General features: G+C 37.1%; 1 protein-coding gene across 3 annotated transcripts in view; it reads left to right on the top strand.

The window, feature by feature from the left end:
• The window catches only part of kcp (kielin cysteine rich BMP regulator), a 47,233-nt gene extending 27,642 nt beyond the window's left edge, over nucleotides 1-19,591 (top strand). For all 3 annotated transcript variants that reach the window (XM_082182760.1, XM_082182761.1, XM_082182762.1), the window contains 19 exons: nucleotides 1,765-1,847; nucleotides 2,253-2,426; nucleotides 2,574-2,753; nucleotides 3,378-3,642; nucleotides 4,250-4,332; nucleotides 4,435-4,528; nucleotides 7,724-7,897; nucleotides 7,986-8,068; nucleotides 8,140-8,260; nucleotides 9,347-9,429; nucleotides 9,504-9,603; nucleotides 9,684-9,772; nucleotides 10,526-10,798; nucleotides 13,073-13,245; nucleotides 13,843-13,954; nucleotides 14,659-14,760; nucleotides 16,039-16,203; nucleotides 16,456-16,753; nucleotides 18,836-19,591. In XM_082182760.1, the coding sequence (XP_082038886.1) occupies nucleotides 1,765-1,847; nucleotides 2,253-2,426; nucleotides 2,574-2,753; nucleotides 3,378-3,642; nucleotides 4,250-4,332; nucleotides 4,435-4,528; nucleotides 7,724-7,897; nucleotides 7,986-8,068; nucleotides 8,140-8,260; nucleotides 9,347-9,429; nucleotides 9,504-9,603; nucleotides 9,684-9,772; nucleotides 10,526-10,798; nucleotides 13,073-13,245; nucleotides 13,843-13,954; nucleotides 14,659-14,760; nucleotides 16,039-16,203; nucleotides 16,456-16,753; nucleotides 18,836-19,053 (2,870 nt within the window). In that variant the 3' untranslated portion in view covers nucleotides 19,054-19,591. The remainder of the gene's footprint in view (nucleotides 1-1,764; nucleotides 1,848-2,252; nucleotides 2,427-2,573; nucleotides 2,754-3,377; nucleotides 3,643-4,249; nucleotides 4,333-4,434; nucleotides 4,529-7,723; nucleotides 7,898-7,985; nucleotides 8,069-8,139; nucleotides 8,261-9,346; nucleotides 9,430-9,503; nucleotides 9,604-9,683; nucleotides 9,773-10,525; nucleotides 10,799-13,072; nucleotides 13,246-13,842; nucleotides 13,955-14,658; nucleotides 14,761-16,038; nucleotides 16,204-16,455; nucleotides 16,754-18,835) is intronic.
• The last annotated feature ends 8 nt before the right edge of the window (nucleotides 19,592-19,599 follow it).

Consider the following 19,599-nt stretch of genomic DNA (forward strand, 5'->3'; position numbering starts at 1 on the left):
GTTCTATTAGTATACTTCTTTTCAACTAAAAAGAAGAAAACATACTTTCAGTCTACATTTTATATACTTCTCAAAAATATACTTAAAGGTATAGCGGAGGATGTTTTACTTCCTGGTGGGTAACCTATACTATTGGTCCTCCTAATTGTCAATCATTCTGGTGAATCAATCAAACTTTTCAAAAAGTGGAGAGGGCGGGTCTTTTCTAAAATTTGGAAAGATCCTCCGCTATACCTTTAATTACACTTAAGTGTACTTGACTTATACTGAGAGAAAAGTCCAAGTATATTTGGCCTATACTTGTACTCAATCTTTTGATTGAGATATACTTAAAAGTTGAATTATTCAAAGTATACTTAGCTTGTAGTTGTGTTAACTCTTTTGATTGAATAGCCTATTAAATATAATTTTTTTTACATCGTTTTTCATATACAGTCTTATAAAACTTACATTGTTTGAAAATATTGATTAAAATATTGATATAAAACAGATGTGTTTCTAATTCTGCGTATCTGATTTTTTGGGTAGGCTAGTCCACTGGTTGTGCACATAGGAATTTACTTTAATTCTACTTTACTCTTTCCCCATCAATTACCGAATTTTCCAGCTATCCATGTTTTCACTGTTATACGGTAGCGGGCGCTTTATGACACATCTTCTACTACAGAATCTCCGGATCAAAACACAGGAGAAGAAGAAGCTGAAACAAGTGATAGAAGATTGCTCACTCAAATGTAAAATAACGTGATTATCAAACATTAAACAGCGTGTAAATCAAAACGGCTTAATATTACCAAATGAAATGAAGCGTAACCCATAAAGAGAAAACGACTGTGAAGCTTTGGGAGTGTCGGACTCGATCTACTCCATCTGTGTTTTGATCATCGTTCTGAATCTGATCAAGGCGTAGTCTTTGACAAAAATGTGATTTTTCAAACCTTTTTTTGTTTAAAATGTTGCCTTTCTTTATGAAACTTACCGACATTCAAGTGTTGATTAAAAAAGAATGCATGAAGGTAATAAAATGTTTTTAAAATTAAAGTACAGTTAAAGGTATTTTTCAAGTATAAAAATTAATATCTACATTTGAACATAGTAGTATACTGCAAGTGCAAAAATAATATATAAATAGTAAACTATAAGTATAATATGTTCACTTAAAGAAAATTTCCAAGTATACTTGCAGTAAAACTACTAAACAAGTAGTTTACTGAGAGTACACTTCAGTGTGTACTTTCATAAACAAAAAAAATGTACTACTTGTATTAAAATAGTAAACTAAGTAGTTTACTATTCTTACACTTAAATGTAAATAGTACACTTAAATGTATACTTTTATATACTAAAAGTGGGCCAATTTAGTCCCAAGGAATATTGAAATAGTACACTTACAAGTTTACTTCAACTACACATTGATATTAGTATACCTACTACTTAAAGTATACTTAAAAATATACTTGAACATTACTTAAGTATACTTCATAAAATTAACTTAAAGTACACTTCTTTTTCGTAAGGGTCATCCTGCACTACAATGATTTTTGTCCAATCAGATGCTCTTTGGAATGAGAATGCCCTTCCCTATCATAACACCTGCAACTGACTTGCAAGTTGCAAATTAGAGTTTGTGGCTGTGGCATAAGCGTGTTGTGTGTGTGTGTGTGTGTGTGTGTGTGTGTGTGTGTGTGTGTGTGTGTGTGTGTGTGTGTGTGTGTGTGTGTGTGTGTGTGTGTGTGTGTGTGTGTGTGTTTGTTTATTGTACAGGCTGTAATTTTGAGGGAAGAGTTTATGCAGATGGTGAGTCGTTCCAATCACCCACAGCATCATGTGAGGAGTGCAGATGTTATGTAAGTATCTATCTATCTATCTATCTATCTATCTATCTATCTATCTATCTATCTATCTATCTATCTATCTATCTATCTATCTATCTATCTATCTATCTATCTATCTATCTATCTATCTATCTATCTATCTATCTATCTATCTATCTATCTATCTATCTATCTATCTCACAATATTGCCAGAGCTTGGAATAAATGCACAATTTTGTTTTTACATAATTCTAATAAACAGTGTAATAAATTAGAACATGTGTGAACATTTTTTACCTCAGTGTTTATCTATCGTTCTGTCTATTGTTCTGTATATTGTTCTGCCATTCTATCTGTCATTCTTTCTATTGTTATTGTTATACGTTTTTTGTGAGTGTATGTGAATTAATGGTGGGGCTGGATGTTTTTGTTGATCAGAGAGGTGAGGTTCAGTGTTCTCCTAAAAGCTGTCCCAGTATCTCCTGCCAACACCCTCAGCAGGACCCCTGCGCGTGCCAAATGTGTGAAGGCTGTCAATACCGCAGTCGGGATTGTGAAAATGGAGAAAGTTTCCCTGATCCCAACGACCACTGCCAGGGCTGTATTTGCCTGGTACACAAATAAACACCACTTTGTTACCAAAGTTTCTCTTCATTTTAAACCATATATCATTATACATTTTTTGTGTAATGTATTTTTCTGTTGCTGCCGCTGTGTTGTAGTTTTACTTAACACATACTGTTTTGTGTATGTGTGTAGAATGGAAGTGTATCATGCACACCCGTGTCTTGTCCAGAAGTGTCCTGCAAGCGCCCTGTGCGTCCTCCAGGTGAGTGCTGTCCTGTGTGCACAGGGACATGTGAACACCTGGGACAGGTGTATGAGAACAGTGCCACATTCACCCCACCCAACGACCACTGCTCTACCTGCACATGCCTGGTAAGACCACCAGTGTATATTTGTACATTTACCATAGTAAATATAGTTAGCACCAAAATACACTAGCAACAATGGATTAACAAAAAATATTGAAATATACCATTGAAATACCATATTGTTGTTTTTTCAACAATAAAATAAATTATAAAATAAATTAATAGAATGGAATATCAAATAAAAATGATTATAAAACTATTTTCATTGTCAAGTCAAGTCACCTTTATTTATATGGCGCTTTTTACAATACAGATTGTTTCAAAGCAGCTTTACAGTGATAAGTTGTTTCTGTTGTACAGCAGATCTAGAAGAAAATAGCGTCATAGTCCAGCTTAAGTAAGTTCAGTGATGGTTCATTTTTGTTGTAAAAAAGTGATTAATTTACATATATATATATATACTGTATATATAGCCGCTCTGTAGAAAACAGTGATGTCATCATCTCATATCAATAATATTGTTGAATATTAAGTGTCCCGAACTAAGCAAGCCAAAAGCCAAAGGCGACAGTGGCAAGGATACTGCCATACTGGCTATTGTATACTGTATATCATGGTATTACCATCTGATACCATCACCATGCCATTAGTACCAAACATTTTTTAACATATTGCATTTGTTTTCCAGAGCGGAGTCGTGTTGTGTGAGAAAAAGCTGTGTTCTCAGCAGTGCACACATCCGGTGCACAGTAGGCACTGCTGTCCGGTGTGTGACGGCTGTCTGTTTGAAGGGCAGACGTATGCAAACACACAGATGTTCAACGCCCCCTCGGACCCCTGCAGGCGCTGCGTGTGTCAGAGCGGCTCTGTTACGTGCGCCATGGTCGACTGTCCTGTGGTTTCCTGCCGGAACCCCTTCACCCCACCGGGACAGTGCTGCTCACAGTGCAGAGGTCAGTGTGTCGACATGTGAGGTCAGTAGCAAACACCAGATAGCATAATTATATTATCTAGGATACCATGTCTGGGAAAAAAAGGCTGCAACATGTAAAACAAAATGAAATACACATTGTTTTGAAGGAGGATCCCAGATTAATTTATTCTAATTTTATGCTAGCAACAATACATTAACAAGTGCCATAATAATGCCATGTTTTGTTCACTGTCAACATTAAAATAAATATTAATATAAAATTATATAATTAAAAAAATTAATAATATACAATAAAAATTTTTACTTCTACCCTGCTGTCTCAGGTTAATTTATTATGATTTTACACAAAAAAGTGCCATTGTAATACCATGTTTGTTTTGGACATGTACTATGGTAGGATCATGTGTTCTCTCTCGAGTATCCTACAAATGTCGTAATACATAAATATGGTATTTAAACAGTATATTGTTATGTATACTGTATATCAAAAAACTTAACTTTTAAGCTCTATTGAGTTCAATTCAGCTCACTAGGCTCTGGAAATCATGTTTGTCTGTTTAGTTGTGAGTCTGTGTTTTTGTGATGATTGTATCTGTATCTGACGTGTGATCTCTTTGGCCTCACAGGATGTGTTCAACAAGGTCAGGAGTATGAAGAAGGACAGAGCTTGGCCCTCCCCACTAAACCCTGCATGAACTGCACTTGTGTGGTAAGACACACAACACACAAATTCAGCCTTAGCATCTCATCCTGACTCAAGCATGAGATTTGACTGATAGAAAAGTTCAGTGTTTACAAATGTGTGTTTCAGGACGGCGAGGTGAGCTGTGTAGGTCCTCATTGTGCTAAACTGACCTGCATGCATCAGGTCACTGATCCCGGCTCCTGCTGTCCCCGCTGCAGAGGTAAAGACAAATAAATTAGGACATATAGCATTTTTTCCTGACATTTACTTATAATGCTAGTCAAATTTCTTTGGATCAGTTTAGTTTTTCATGATAATTTACCAGCCTTTCTGTGACCCCTAGACTTAAGCAAAAAATGTGCTTTTGCTGCTGTACCTTTAAAACTTCTTTATACAAATGACCTCTAAGATATGCTAAACTCATGGTGGTCATATGTAATGTGTTTATAGTTATGAATACAATACCTTTGATTAATGAATGACCCTTTTTATGTTTGAATGAGTACTTTATAAATTATTATTATTATTATTATTTATTTTATTATAAAATTACAATGCAAAAATGCATTTAATTTATTACATTTAGTTATATTATTTATACATATTTATAAAAATGAACACTTCATTAAAAATGAACGCAAATATTATATGATATTAAATAAGACTTAAAGCGTTGGTTCACCCAAAAATGAAAGTTCGGTCATCATTTAATCAGCCTAGTGTCATTTGTCGTAGATTTTTCTCTAAACCTAACTACAGTACGTCCTATAATATTTATACTCTAGCGCGTCTACAGTCGGCTGAGTCTAACCCTATACCCTAGCGCGTCTACACATCGACATCGGCTATGTGCTAATCAATCCTATACTCTAGTGCGTCTACCAGATTTCGTCATGAGTCATTTTGTACCCTCCACTTTTAACTTAAAGTCCATAATAATTGGACTTTGGGTTAGATTTTTTGACAGTTTTCAGTGGTTATGAGGAGCAATATGAGAGATAAATTTGGTAATCATTGTTTAGGGACAGTTCGGTATTTATGGAATGGACCACCGGAGGAAAATCCGGTGAGGGGTGGTCATCCAACTTTTTTTAGTGTAGGGGGAGGGTCACCCAACTTTTGTATTCATGAAAACAGCAACATTTCAAAGTGGCTTGTTTGGTGCATATTTGTCCATGTAGCTCCATGCAGCTCTCTCAGTCTCGGCCCCCCATCGCTAACAGATGGGTCTGACCCAACAAAATCCATTATAATATTCATTTTATTTTATTTTTCGTGTTCGCATTTATGAGGGAAAAAACAACGTGTCAGTTCTCGGTTATGGATGTGACCGCTCACTGCTCTGAAAGCAGCACTAAAAGACTGCTTTAAAACTTTCACAGAGACCTCAAACAGAACAGCTGCCTTTCTTTAAAGTGAATTTCATTTTGTATTAATTGTATCTTAATTTGAATCAATGTTTCATGAACCAATTGCCTGGATTTAATAAATAAGAAGTAAATATAGCAGACAATAGATAATCACAACGTGGAGGCGCCGGCGCGTGAACTGGAGCTCGTCTCATAAATGAACTGAAACTCAGCGTATAAGGTAGCCTACTTGTCTCACAGACCTGAGAAATATATAGAAAGCTTGAAATGTGTAGCCTTCTTTTAAACAGAACAATTCAAAATGAAAGAAAACAGACTGCTCTGCTCTCTGCTTATGTAATCTGTATGAAATGTGCATTTCTTTCTGGCGCATTCTACTGCGAAGATCGCTAGCCAGCATCGTCAACTTCATCTTTGCAGCCGACACTGACACAGAAAACACTTGTTTATTAATAAATAAATGTCTCCTTGCTATATTTGACATATTCATAATCATTACTTTTGCCGGTTCTTTGTGACAGCTTTTATGTGCTTTATTGGCAGCGCCACCCACATACATGAACGTGTCACCACCGCATCAGCACCGAAAACATGGAGAATTTTTTCAAATCAAAAATCGTGATACGGACCGAATCGTGGGTTTGGTCTGTTACAGCCCTAGTAAGATGAGAAAGCAGAGTTTAAGTCGTTTGTCATGGTTGTAAAAAAAAACACAATGGCTATCTGAACATCTTTGCCAAGCGCAAACCAGTACAGAAGTAATCAATAAATTATCGGGGAGGGTCATGCCTTTTTTCACAATCAGTTTGGAGGGTCACAGAAAAATGTATTGCTTGTGATGGGAGGGTCAAGTCTATTTTGACTATAGATCTCGAAACTCCTCCGGTAGCCCCTTAAATAAAAAACGAACAGTCCCTTAGGTACATTAAACCACGTCATGTCATATTGTCAACATGGATGGTACTTATGAAGCAGAATAGTGGGTCATATGTCTATGCATTTTTAAAAACTTAAGGCTTTCTTCTTCATAAAACGAGTTGGACACCATCACATTTTTGTATAATTTTTTTTTTTATTCACATTAGTAAGCTACAGGACATCGTCTTTCAAAACATGACTTGCGTGAAAGAGAAAAAAAAATGAATGCGTCATTGTACCCAGCACTTCTGAAAATGCACTTCCGAATGCGTCTCTGTCCCAGCACATTTCAAACCAAACTGACGTCCATGGACAAACCCTTCAGTTACTAGGTAAAGCAAACTTTATTTTAATGATTACTTCATTGTTAATCACAAGGTTCAAACTTAGTCATCTGTCTAGTTTCATTTCCCAAATTTGTTATTTTTACACTCACACAACCAAAGTCAAAGAAGTATGGCAACACAACATACAACATTCAAAAAAACAGAAACGAACGTTTTAGTACATTGTGTTTCAAAGTGTTATCATGTTAGGCCTAAAAAGAGAAATAAGGTTAGATGTTAGAAACGTGGTTAATTTAATATACAGTTTACTATTTTATTCATTAAAAATCCACCACACATTCCAAACCCATAAGACTTTCGTTCATCTGTGTAATTCAAATGAAAATAATTTTAATTAAATCTGAGAGATTTCTGTCCCTCCACTGAAAGTCTATTCACTCAAAACGTTCATAAAGAGATGGTAAAATAAATCCATATGAATCTTGGGTTTAATCCAAGTATTCTGAAATATCACAATCACTTTATATGATGAATAGATTTAATTTAGGCTTTTTTTTTCTTCTTCTTTTTTATTTTTATTTTTTTACATATACTGTAGACATTGATCAGTAAATATAAATAGAAGCTCAGTCATACTTGCTTGATGAGAACAAACCTCATTTCAAAGACTTTCAGTGGAAGGACAGAAATATCTCCGATTTTATTAAAAGTATCTTCATTTGTGTTCCCGAAGAGGGATTTGGATTTTTTTGGGAAGAATTTTCTTTTTTGGATAAACTATCCCTTTAAATAAGATCCCACTAAAATAAGTGCTACTAAACCGAGCTGTCTCTCTTTCAGGCTGTTTTTATGATGGTGCTGAGCACATTGAAGGCAGTACCTGGTTTCCATCCAGTGGTCCCTGCATGTCCTGTATGTGTGTGGATGGAGTGACCACCTGCTCGAAGGTCCACTGTCTCTCCACCTGTCTAAACCAGATCAGCGTGCCAGGAGAATGTTGCCCAGTGTGTGCAGGTACAACTACAATCCTTACAAACAGTTTTGTGTATGCATAGTGTTGTTTTGGAAGTTTAATGTTTTAAATGTGTTTTTCTTCTGTCAGACTGCGTGTTTGAAGGCCGTGTGTACGGCCCTGGAGAGAGTTTCCACCCTTCTGGTGACCACTGTCAGATCTGCACCTGTGAGGTATGGCTCATCACAACATTTTGTGCGCATATGTTGGTTTGCTTGCTTTACGGTGTGTGTATGTGTTGTAGGTGATGCCGGACGGGAAACAGCACTTGAGCTGCTATAGGAAGCAGTGCCCGAGTCTGGTGGACTGTCCTAAACACAATATCCTATACAGCGGCTCTGACTCCTGCTGCCCTGTCTGTGCACGTTAGTATGAACACTGCTGTGAACAGATTTTCTACATTGCTGTGCTAGTTTCATGTTTCTCGTATAACTATATAGTCTCTTTCTTCTCACATAATAAATTAATTGGTAACACTTTACAAAAACAAAGTAAAAAAGAGCAAAAGCATATTTAAAAATTTTGTTTGTTCATTATACATGAACATTTATATAATTTTATTGTTAGTTTGTAATACAGTACTTAATGTTAACAAATTGAACCTTATTGTAAAATATTGCCCAAATAATTACAAGTCAAATCACTATCAGTGTTGTTATTATGTTAACTAAAACTATTAAAAAAAATTTTTGGGTTATTGAAATAAAGCTGAAATAAATCGTCTTGGCAATTAACTTAAATAAGTGTAAGTTAAAGTACTAAAATAACTGAAACTAAAACTGAAATAAAAAGCTAAATAGACATATGTAAAAAAATTACAAAAGCACATGAAAAAATTACTAACACTTAGAGTAACTTAAAGTTAGAACTAAAGAAAAAAAGCTCATTAAAATATTAATAAATATTATATTAGTAAAAATGTGTGTGTGTATATCATGTCCACATGTCAATTTTTTTATTTGTTTGTTTATTTGTTGGAATGAGTGGGATATTGTATATTCAATATAAGAATCATGTATTTCTTAAAGCCGTGGGATAATAACCATGTTTATTTTGCTATAATGAGCTGTAGATCCTGTTGAAAATAGATTGTATTATATGCCATATTTCATTTGAAATGAGCAAAAAGAAATTTTAAGGGATTTAAGTAATGTACATTTTCTAATTAAAACCAATTTTCAGAAAGTTTTTTCTACACTGATTTTTTTTAGGTCAGACATATTTTCAGTATTTTTCAGCTAAATTATAAAGACTCAACTTCAAAAATGCAACATTTTGAACAAACTGTATTTATGACAGACTTTAATTACATCAAAATATGGTGTTTATTCTGACTAAGATCTATAACATTTATTAAAATAACTTATATGAGACTCTTTAAAGAAGTCTTTTCAAATCTTTATCATACAGTTGAATCACTGATTGTATAATTCTTGTGGTTTGTGTTTCAGAGCCTCTCAGTAACTGCACAGATGCACTGATCGGTAATGAAGTGTTAGCCACTGATGATCCGTGTTTCACCTGTCAGTGCAAGGTATCTAAACGCACTGCTGTTTTGTAAAGCCCTGTGCATTGATATGGAATGATGACGTTTATGTGTGTGTTTAGGATTTGACATGGACGTGTATTCATCAAGGCTGCCCTCCTCTCAGCTGCCCTCCGGATTATCAGCACACACCCCCTGATTCCTGCTGCCCCGTCTGTGACGGTACAGTCTCGCTATCAGAAATAATGCAACGTCGCTTCTTCCAGTGTATGTGTGCTCACTTGTGTATGTGTTTGTCTCAGAGTGTGTATTAGAGGGCGACAAAACCCACGTACTAAGCGGACAGAGATGGACAGACCAGGAGAATGAGTGTATCACCTGCATCTGCAATGTGAGGGAACTAAAATGAAACTCTTGCTGGAGAAACACAGACACAATTTTAAGCAAAAAACGTATTTTTGATGGTTTTACGTTATTTGTAAGTTTTATCAGGAAGTTCTTGTTATGATGTCAATTCAAGTTTATTTCTGTAGCACTTTTCACAATAGGCCTACAAATAGTTTTTGTTTTCAATGTTACAATTTAGGAAGTATTCTGCTATCAGTCAGAGATGAGCGTTTCAAAGCAATGTTCATATGGAAGTTATATACAGCTATAAAATAATTTGTAATGTGGTTAGTTAACTTTAATGTTATCAAAACTTTCTAAGAACATATTTTTGTTAGCTGGGTCTAAAGTCTTCACAATTGTCTATGGCAACTTAAATCATTGCAAAGGCTGATTCCAAACTGGAGCTGACCAGCTGATGGAGCTATCCTATTGTTACCTCAGGATGGGCATCCCAATGTAGAAACAGGGAATTAGCATACTTTAGCTGCTGTTTATAGCATTGTAAGCAAAAGGTGATCATGTGATGATTGTACTATTTCATCAGATATAATTGTAATAAGTTTATTAGAATCATTATGTGAATGATTGGCTAAAGAATGCTAGGCTAAACAAATCTCACATCAAGCAAACGAACCAAACACTGATGTCCAACAGAATCGCATCTTCACCAAAAGTTCTAGAGACACATTTATTGATTGTTTAATGCAGTAGTAAGCACATTTTAAAGTAACTCATATGTGTGTGTGTGTTTTAGCAAGGGTACATCGAGTGTGATCTGCAGGAGTGTCCTCCTCTTGATTGTCCGGATGGATCAGTCAAAGTGAAGAACCCTGGGAAGTGCTGTCTAGAGTGCAAAGGCATCACAACTGTAGTGCACTCCATAGACACTGGTGCACAGTGTGTGTATGAGGGACAGCTGTACAACCCCAATGACCACTGGGAGGTGGACGAGTGTACGACCTGCACCTGTGTGTACGGAGACGTGCACTGCCAAACCCAGAGATGCCCAACGCTCACGTGTGCCTCGGTAAGATGACGATATGCACCTTTGAGATTATATTAGTGAGGACTTCACATAGTTTGAAACTTGTCAACAGGCTTTTAAATGTAGGTCCCTATGAGTCCTTAAAAAGTCATACTTTTAGTTTTTATCAATTTTAAGGTCATGAAAAGTCTTACATATCTTAAATGGGACAAGAAAGGTCTTAATTACCATTTCAACAGGTCTTAAATTGAATAATACGGTTCTAGAATATTATATATTTTCATATTTTACTCATCCCTTTTCTTAAAAGCAAGATTTATAAAATTATAAACTTTACATTTTAGACTTTAAAGGGGACCTATTATGCCAAATTCACTTTAATAAGATGTGTGTCCACAGTGTGTGTAAACAACCAGCCTATAATGGTAACAATCCAACCACTCCTTTTTTATATAATATCCATAAATCATAAACAGTCTCTCCAAACAAGCAGTTCCAGAAGCCCCGTCCATGACTGGTGACGATTTGCCCTGTTAGCATAGATACTGCCCTGAGTGATCCGCAGCAGTCCGCCATTTCTGTTTCCTCGCTGTAGCAAAGTAGGAAATTGTAACTTCTTCCTAAATCCCTCCATCTGTGTCCGGCTCCGGTTCGAACATTTAAGGCTGAACACTGTTAGTGACAATTTCTGGATTATGGCTGCGTGACAATCTCCAGTTTTGTTGTTGCTGGAGTATCCGAAGCATGAGCTGTAAAGGTTCTGTAAAGGTTCCTCTTCTGGAAAGACTGCTGAGAGCAGCAGCTCATTTGCTTTTAAAGGTACACACGAAAACTAGTCTGGCTATCACCAGACCAAGCTCAATCTTTTAAGATTGAACATTAGTCTGGGGAGTCTGGGCATAGTTCAAATGTACGCAATTGGATAGTCTTTCAACCAATCAGACCAAAGTACTTGGGTGACGTACTTTGCAGCGAAAACTCCAGGCAGGAAACGTGTCAACAAACGTGTTGGTTTGTAGCATTGATCAGCGGTTTGCAGAAGCAGCAATGGCATCGAGCGATTTTTGCAGGTTGTGCAAAAAAAAAACATGGAAGTGAGTGGTATTTACACCCACTCGAGCGATTTGTTTGCTAAACTAAAGAAGCCATTGAGCATCGTCGAGAGGTTAAAAGGAATTGGATTGGATTAAACCCACCAATAACGCGCCATGTGGATGAGCCAGTTTGTGATTGGTCCCCGCAAATTTGTAACGTAAGCAGGATAGAAGAATGTACAGGTTTCCAGCCTGAGCTGCAGGGCGAAATCAAATCGCCGGCAGATCAGGCTGGGTTTACCCAGTCTACATGAAAACGGCAAATAGGGGCAAAATTCACAAGCTATAATATTGATATGTGATGTATTTTGAGCTGAAACTTCACAGACACATTCTGGGGAGACCAGAGACTTAAAGGTATAGCTGAGGATTTTCCCGAATTTTAGAAAAGAACCGCCCTCTCCACTTTTTGAAAAAATGCACATGCGCAACACTCTACCTGCTCCCGAGAGGGAACGCCTATTAAACGCTAGCACCGCTAATCATAGCTTACATTAACTTTTACTAGCAGTGATTTTAAATGGATTTCTCCAAATAGCATGCCAAACTTTACCTGTCGAGTAGAAACTTCGCGACTGAGGCATCAGTGGGAAGCCCAACCTGTGCTTTTAGCGCACGCCAGCGTGTGAAATATTCTCCCAAAAACACTGGTCTTGTTTCTTTCTTCAGAGGCCTTTCTCTTCTTGTCATACAATTCGTAGACACTTTTTCTCTTGCGACCCTCAGACATTTTGAAAAAACCCGGTGAGAACGGCGAGCTTCAATGAATGGCTGAAACCGTAGCTCACCACACATATACACCTGAAAGTGCGCATGCGCAGAAAGGACGAGCACGTACGACGGCCTTACGTAAACATATCACCAGAATGATTGACACTTAGGTGGACCAATAGTATAGTCTACCCACCCGGAAAAAGAAAATCCTCCGCTATACCTTTAAATTACATCTTGTGAAAAGGGGCATAATAGGTCCCTTTTAAACCATTTTTATCAAAACTTGTATTTGAACTGCAAAGTTGTTTTTATAGTCATTTTATGTTTTTTACAGTAATTTTAGGATGTTTACCATAAACGTGCAGGTCTTAAAAAGCCTTACATTTTATTTTAAAAACCATGCAGACTCACTAGTACAACTTAGGGTACTATATTAAGGACAAGGACATTTTGGCAGCCTCTCAGGTATAATCTTTCTGGATATACAGTAGCATTTGTGTGTTTGTAGGATGAAACTCCGGCCCTGGTTCCTGGAATGTGTTGTCCTCACTGCATTCCCCACCCCGCCACCTGCATTGTGTTTGGAGACCCTCACTATCGAACGTTTGATGGAAAGATGGTGAACTTCCAGGGGACGTGCACATATGTTCTGGCTCAGGACTGTGAGGGCGGAGACTTCAGGTGCTCAGAATATTTTCTCACTCACATCTACACTACTGTTCAAAAATTCAGGGTCAGTAAGATTGTACTTATATTCAGCAAGGATGCATTAAATTGATCAAAAGTGACTAATGATATTTAAAATCTTACAAAAAAAGATTTCGATTACAAATAAATGCTGTTGTTTTGGACTTTCTGTCCATCAAAGAATCATTAGTATCACAGACTGTGTCAACAGAAATATTAAACAGCACAGCTGTTTTTTTTAAATATTGATAATAATAATAAAAAAAAGTTTATTGAGCAGCAAATCAGAATCTTAGAATGATTTCTGAAGACTGTAATGATGCTGAAAATTCAGCTTTGCCATCACAGGAATAAGTTGCATTTTAAAATATATTACAAATGAAAACAGTTATTGTAATAATATTTCACAATATTACTGTTTTTACTGTATTTTTTAATCAAATAAATGCAGCCTTGGTGAGCATAAAAGACCTTATCAAACCTACCCCAACTTTGGAAGAGTAGAGTATACTGTTCATTAGAGGGATAGTTCACACAAAAATTTCACACAAAATTAGTCTAAACAGACGTGTGCGTATGTGTGTGTGCCAGTGTCCATGTGTCTAATGAGGACCGGGGACGAAGGGGAGTGTCTTGGACTAAAGAAGTGACCGTGTTTATTGGAGATGTTGTGGTGCAGCTGTTTCAGGACTGGATTGTCAAGGTAATATGCGTTTAGGCCTGGTCACACTAAGAATGATAACTATAACGATAAATATATTAGCGTCCACTAACGGGCCTTTACAGTGCACTTTTCACCATACACCATACAAATGTTATTTTTCCTATTTGTACTTTTTATAGTATAATACTATTTTTGTTTTGTTTTTATAGTATTTTTAATAGTTTTTTGTATATTTATATTTTCACTTATGATGGAATTTTCACTAGTCATGATGTCATTGTCGCAGTTCCATCTTCTTTCTTACACACACAGATATGATTTTAGCTGATATACTGTAATTAGCTAAATCTGGGATTCTCAAACTTTTATTACAGCCAAAGCCGCTTTGATCTAAAATATTTATTTGAAGTATCCCCAGAGATTTTAATTTAATATTTCAATATTTTAAAAACACATTTGCATTGTTTACAGTTCTCTGATTTTGAATGACATGCAGGTAAATGTTTTTAGTAAGTGTTTTATTTTGATTGTTTTTATTTTTTAATTATTTATTTTTCTTTTATATTTTTATGATTTCGTTAATTATCATGTTTTCATCAACTAATGAACCCCTGCAATTTCTTTGTAAAACCCAAATTTAAGAAAACCATGAGGTAAATTCTCAATTTACCTTCAGCTTTTCTTTACACACTTTTATCAGTGTTGAATATTGTTGCTTGTTTTCCTTTTCTTCAATATGTTAGGTTGATTATCAACCCGTCTCCCTGCCGTTTCTTAAAGAGCCGTATGTTTACCTGGAGCGCAAGACCAACACCATCCTCCTAAACACTAATGTTGGGCTGAAGGTACAGTTTCACTCTGGGTTTAATCTTCTAAAGGAAAGAAACATCATGAACAAAATCTCCTTAATATGAAGTGTTTCTTTATTGCAATGAGATGAAATATAGGGCAAGCAGAGATGTTTGAAGTTTTTCTCCTGAGAAAAAAAGACCCTGGTAATCTAGAGCTCAGATTTGCTAAAATGCTAAAGATTAAAATTGAGATTTCAATATGAATTCAAACATTTTCTCATAAAATTCTTTCCAGACCACATCATCTATTTTTATTAAAGGGATACTTCACCTCTGGAAAGATGGATGTGTATTTAAAATAGGTCATTTATGTAGAAGAAATGTGAAATTATTTTTGAATTTGGAGCTTTCTAGACTGAGAAAAGCCAGAAAATGTATTTTTGGCTTATGTGGATGAAAGACAACAACTCCCAGAATGCACTTGCTTCGCTGCCCTAGGAGGCCACTCCCAAGCCACGCCTACCGGTTAGAGAGCGCAGTTGAAAACAACAAGGCTAGGCTACTAGTGAGTCTCCATGACGAGTTTGCCCGGGACTTCGAGATCGCCCAAAATGTCCGGGATTGTCCCAGAACGACGCGAGGCCGGTGCCGTGATTACTGAGGTCTCGTACCTCTCATGGAGGAGCGGGAATTTTCTTAGCAATGTTAAAACGCACATCAACCGATCACTTGTTTAGCGTTCATGTAAACACTACATTCAGATTCACCAATCGGAATGAATTCAGTTCGATTGAAACAAAAGGTGTGCATGAAAACAATGAATGGCGAGTGCAGAAAGCAAAAGCCGAATCCCGGACATTTTGGACGATCTTGACGGCCGGACATGTCCGGGAAAAAGAGGATGGTAACCCCTACTACTCAGCTTTCTCCTACTACTCAGCTTTCTCCACAGAACAAGAGCCTGTTAGCTTAGCTTCCTGACACTGTGTGTACATTCTGTGAGTGAGATCCCACCCTCTATGGGTGGGTTGAGAACATGCAGAACGAGCTCCTCCTACTGGCTGTAGTCTTTAGCCTCTGGCCAAAAAATCCTCCGATGACGCAAAATGACGATTTTTGCGTCATCGGAGGATTTTTTCCAGACAAAAAATACATAAATCTCTCATCTCAGGGGGATATGAGTGTGGAAAGCACGGTAATTCGAAAATACTACAGGTTTTCTACTAATACAAAGCTTAATGCTAAATCCTGAAGTATCCCTTTAATTTGTAATACTTTATATAATTTTTTTATAGCACTTTTTATTTGTTTATTTGATGATTGTGATTTAAGGTGTTATGGAATGGCCGGTCTCATGTGGAAGTTAGCGTTCCTGGTACCTACAAGAAGCACATGTGCGGTTTATGTGGCAACTTCAATAACTTCCCTCAGGACGACATGAAACTTCGCAATGGACAAATCGCCAAATCTGAAGCAGCTTTCGGAAACAACTGGAAGGTTAAAACACTAAAACATCTTCATGCTGTATGTGTTGATTGATATGTGGGTTTGTAGTTGAAATGTGAAATGTGACAGTAGAGAATGCGGGAAGGGGATTGGGATATGGTCATTTTCAAACCTGGTTTTCCCTTTTTAACACCAAGGCTCAACATGTCTGAAGAACGCATGCTAATCACACAATCTTGTATTGTAATTAGTTAATATATTTCAAATGTGAAATATTAATGTTAAATATTATTTTCCTTGCAGGTGGGGAGTGTAAATTCAGGTGTTCAGTGTTCTGATGTGAAAAACATTGATCCGTGTAAGGAGGCTGGATACTCTGCCCGTAAGACTGCAAATGCTCGCTGCACAGTGCTGAAGTCGCCCGTGTTTGAGCGTTGTCACAAGGTGGTGCCACCCGAGATGTTCTTTGCATCATGTGTGTATGATCTGTGCGCCTGCGGGTCCAATATGGATGAGTGTTTGTGTGACGTGTTGGAGGCTTACGCGTCCCAGTGCCGTGAAGCCGGGGTTATCCTGCAGTGGAGGTCGCCGACACTCTGCGGTGAGTGAGATGCAGTTTACTGTCACCCACCTTTTTGAGCATAGACGTGAAAGTGCACTATCCAAACTTAAATGGTTGTAATTCATTAATGCTTGGGAATGTTATGGTTGGTCTCTTTTTAAAGAAGACACTCAGCAGATTATTGCTGAAGTGAAAGCATTTCAGAAAAGGAAAGTGTAAAAAAATTAAAGAAGTTTAAAGACCTATAGAGTCCTTTTATAGAAGTTTGATACCTTTTTAAGGAGTCCACTAAAAGGTTTTAAAGTACTGTTGGTAATGCAATGTCCGATTTCAAAATGGTTTTCACAGGATGAATTTTGAGTTTTTAAGCTTTCAAATGATACCTAATTTATGATGATTACTAAAATGTAACGGGAACGTCAGCCGCCAAGCATCCCGCTTCATAATTAATGAACTTTGTAACGTTGACACTGTCACTGAATTGAATCTAATTGAATCAACACCGAACGGTTTACTGAGCTGAATAATGATACTATTGACTTCTGTAGAGCTGCTTTATAGCTAAATTTGATTTTTTTCTTAATTGATGAACATTGCAACAATTACTATGTTTACAAGCAACCTCATAGTGTGAATATAATGAGATTTAGGCAATTTTGAGATTAAACTTTAGGCTACCTCATGTAAACATAATACTTTGATCAATAAAAAAACTGAGTCTGGATATGAACGAACCAGTAAACAAATCCATGTACGCTGGAAGAACTTGGACAGTAACACAGTACTGTATGTGAGTTAGGTTTATTATAGTTAACTAAAACATTAAAAGAAATATAAAAAAAACTTTTCACTGAAATTAAATAATATATACAATACCTTAAATTAATTTTATTTCCGTAAGTATAAAAATGCAAACTGATTCCAAATGAATGAATAAAAACTATAATCATATCATTATACGAAAATAATAATAAAAAAATAAAAAAAAGATAAAAAAAAAAAAAAAGTTTGTTCATCATTTGTGCTGTGCATTGGGTTATGTAAATAATGGCAGTAAAATGGCGTCTTAGTTACTGATGTAACCCTCATTCCCTGCTGGAGGGAACGGAGACGATATGTCAACTGACAAATGGGGTCTCACTTGGGAGCCCCCAAGTTAGAAAAAACGGCCAGTGGAATTGGCGCGTGGAATTTGCATGCAGAGCCACTCCCCCGTACATACGGGTATAAAAGATGAAGGCATGCATCCACACGTTCATGTTTATGCTGAGCAGCCGAGACGAGGGCCCAGGCCGTTCAGCGGTGGTTCAGGGTTGTGGACATAACATCTCCGTTCCCTCCATCAGGGAATGAGGGTTACATCAGTAACCATCTGTCAGTCACTACAACATTATGTTGAGTTGTAACCTCCCCAGCACCCCACGTAAGCCCAGAATGTAAGTCCTCCCTGCCAACGGGATGGAAGGGTCAAGGCTTGCCATAGCGTTGCTCACTGCCAGACCATGCCCTGTACGGCCCATAGATGGAGGAAACTGCTCTTTCATAGAAAATGTGTATGTACGGCAGAACAAAAAAGAAAAAAAACACCTCCTGGTCGAGAGCAGCTCCCCACATCTCTGGGCTGCACGTATCAGGGCCTCTTAGAGAGACATTTGGAAGGTTTAGCGGCCTGGGGGACGGGCTGCTTCGCCTTCCTGCGGGAAGCTCGACGGGCAGCAGGGGTGTTGTCTCCGGTCGTGCCAGAGCAGATGTCGAAATACATACCAAAACAAAAACTGACTGACGACACGGAACGTGTAAAATAATAAATAAAATAACTGGCTGTAGAAGTGTTTTCCAAATTCCATTGGCCGTTTTTCGAAAACTCAGAGGTGATTGGGGCTCCTAAGTGAGACCCCATTTGTCAGTCGACATAATGTTGTAGTGACTGACAGTGACAGATGGGGAACCGCAATTCTCAGAGAATAATCAGAATAATGAAAATTGCATGTTAACAGGATTAAAAAGATTTGCTCGTGTCATGTAAACAATCTGTGTTGTATAAAGCAATATATAAATTCATTTGACTTGATTTGTTGTGTTTTAGTATAATGCCATGCTTTTTCTTTTCCATCCCTACAGCTGTGGGTTGCCCGCTGGACCGCGGTTATGTGTTTGATGAGTGTGGGCCGCCGTGTCCTAAGACATGTTTTAATAAAGACGTGCCACTCGGTGTGATCGAGGCTCACTGCTTTAAACCCTGTGTGCCAGGATGCCAGTGTCCCGCTGGACTGGTTGAACACAACGCCCACTGCATCGCCCCTGAGAAATGCCCTAAAATTATCCATGGCAATATTTGAGACCCTTAAACTGTGGAGTCAAATCGATTTTTCTACAAGGTCTAAATTTTCCTCTTTCTTTCAACACAGATGCAAAGAGGTAAAAGCTTTTTTGATTCATCATGAGGTTTCTTTTTTAGCATGGTTGCTTGCCATAACATCAAGATAAAAGATTATGGACTTTTCCTCTTCAATTTGATATTTTTAAACAAATGAATGATTTGATTTTTTTTTTTTTTTTTTTGCACTGTTTTTGATGGGCCTTTTTTGCTGTTGCACTGGTGTTGTGATTACATTTTTTTCACTCTCTTTAAAAACAGATTTTTATAAGCAATATGTTATTACACTTGATCATTTTATTTACAACACTGACAGTGAATCTATGTAAAAATAGAAACGCAAAAAGAGCGGAATCTGATATAGTGCCTTCACAGAATTATTTTGAGTTATGTATTTGTATGTACTGTATGTTATCAGGTGCATTGACATTCATCAGTATTTGTCATATTTAATGTATTCTCATATTTACTGTGTCGCGTTATTACACCAAATACCTTTACCCAGTCT

The sequence above is a fragment of the Leuciscus leuciscus genome, assembly GCF_965113295.1.
Source record: "Leuciscus leuciscus genome assembly, chromosome: 10".
Lineage (NCBI taxonomy): Eukaryota > Metazoa > Chordata > Actinopteri > Cypriniformes > Leuciscidae > Leuciscus > Leuciscus leuciscus.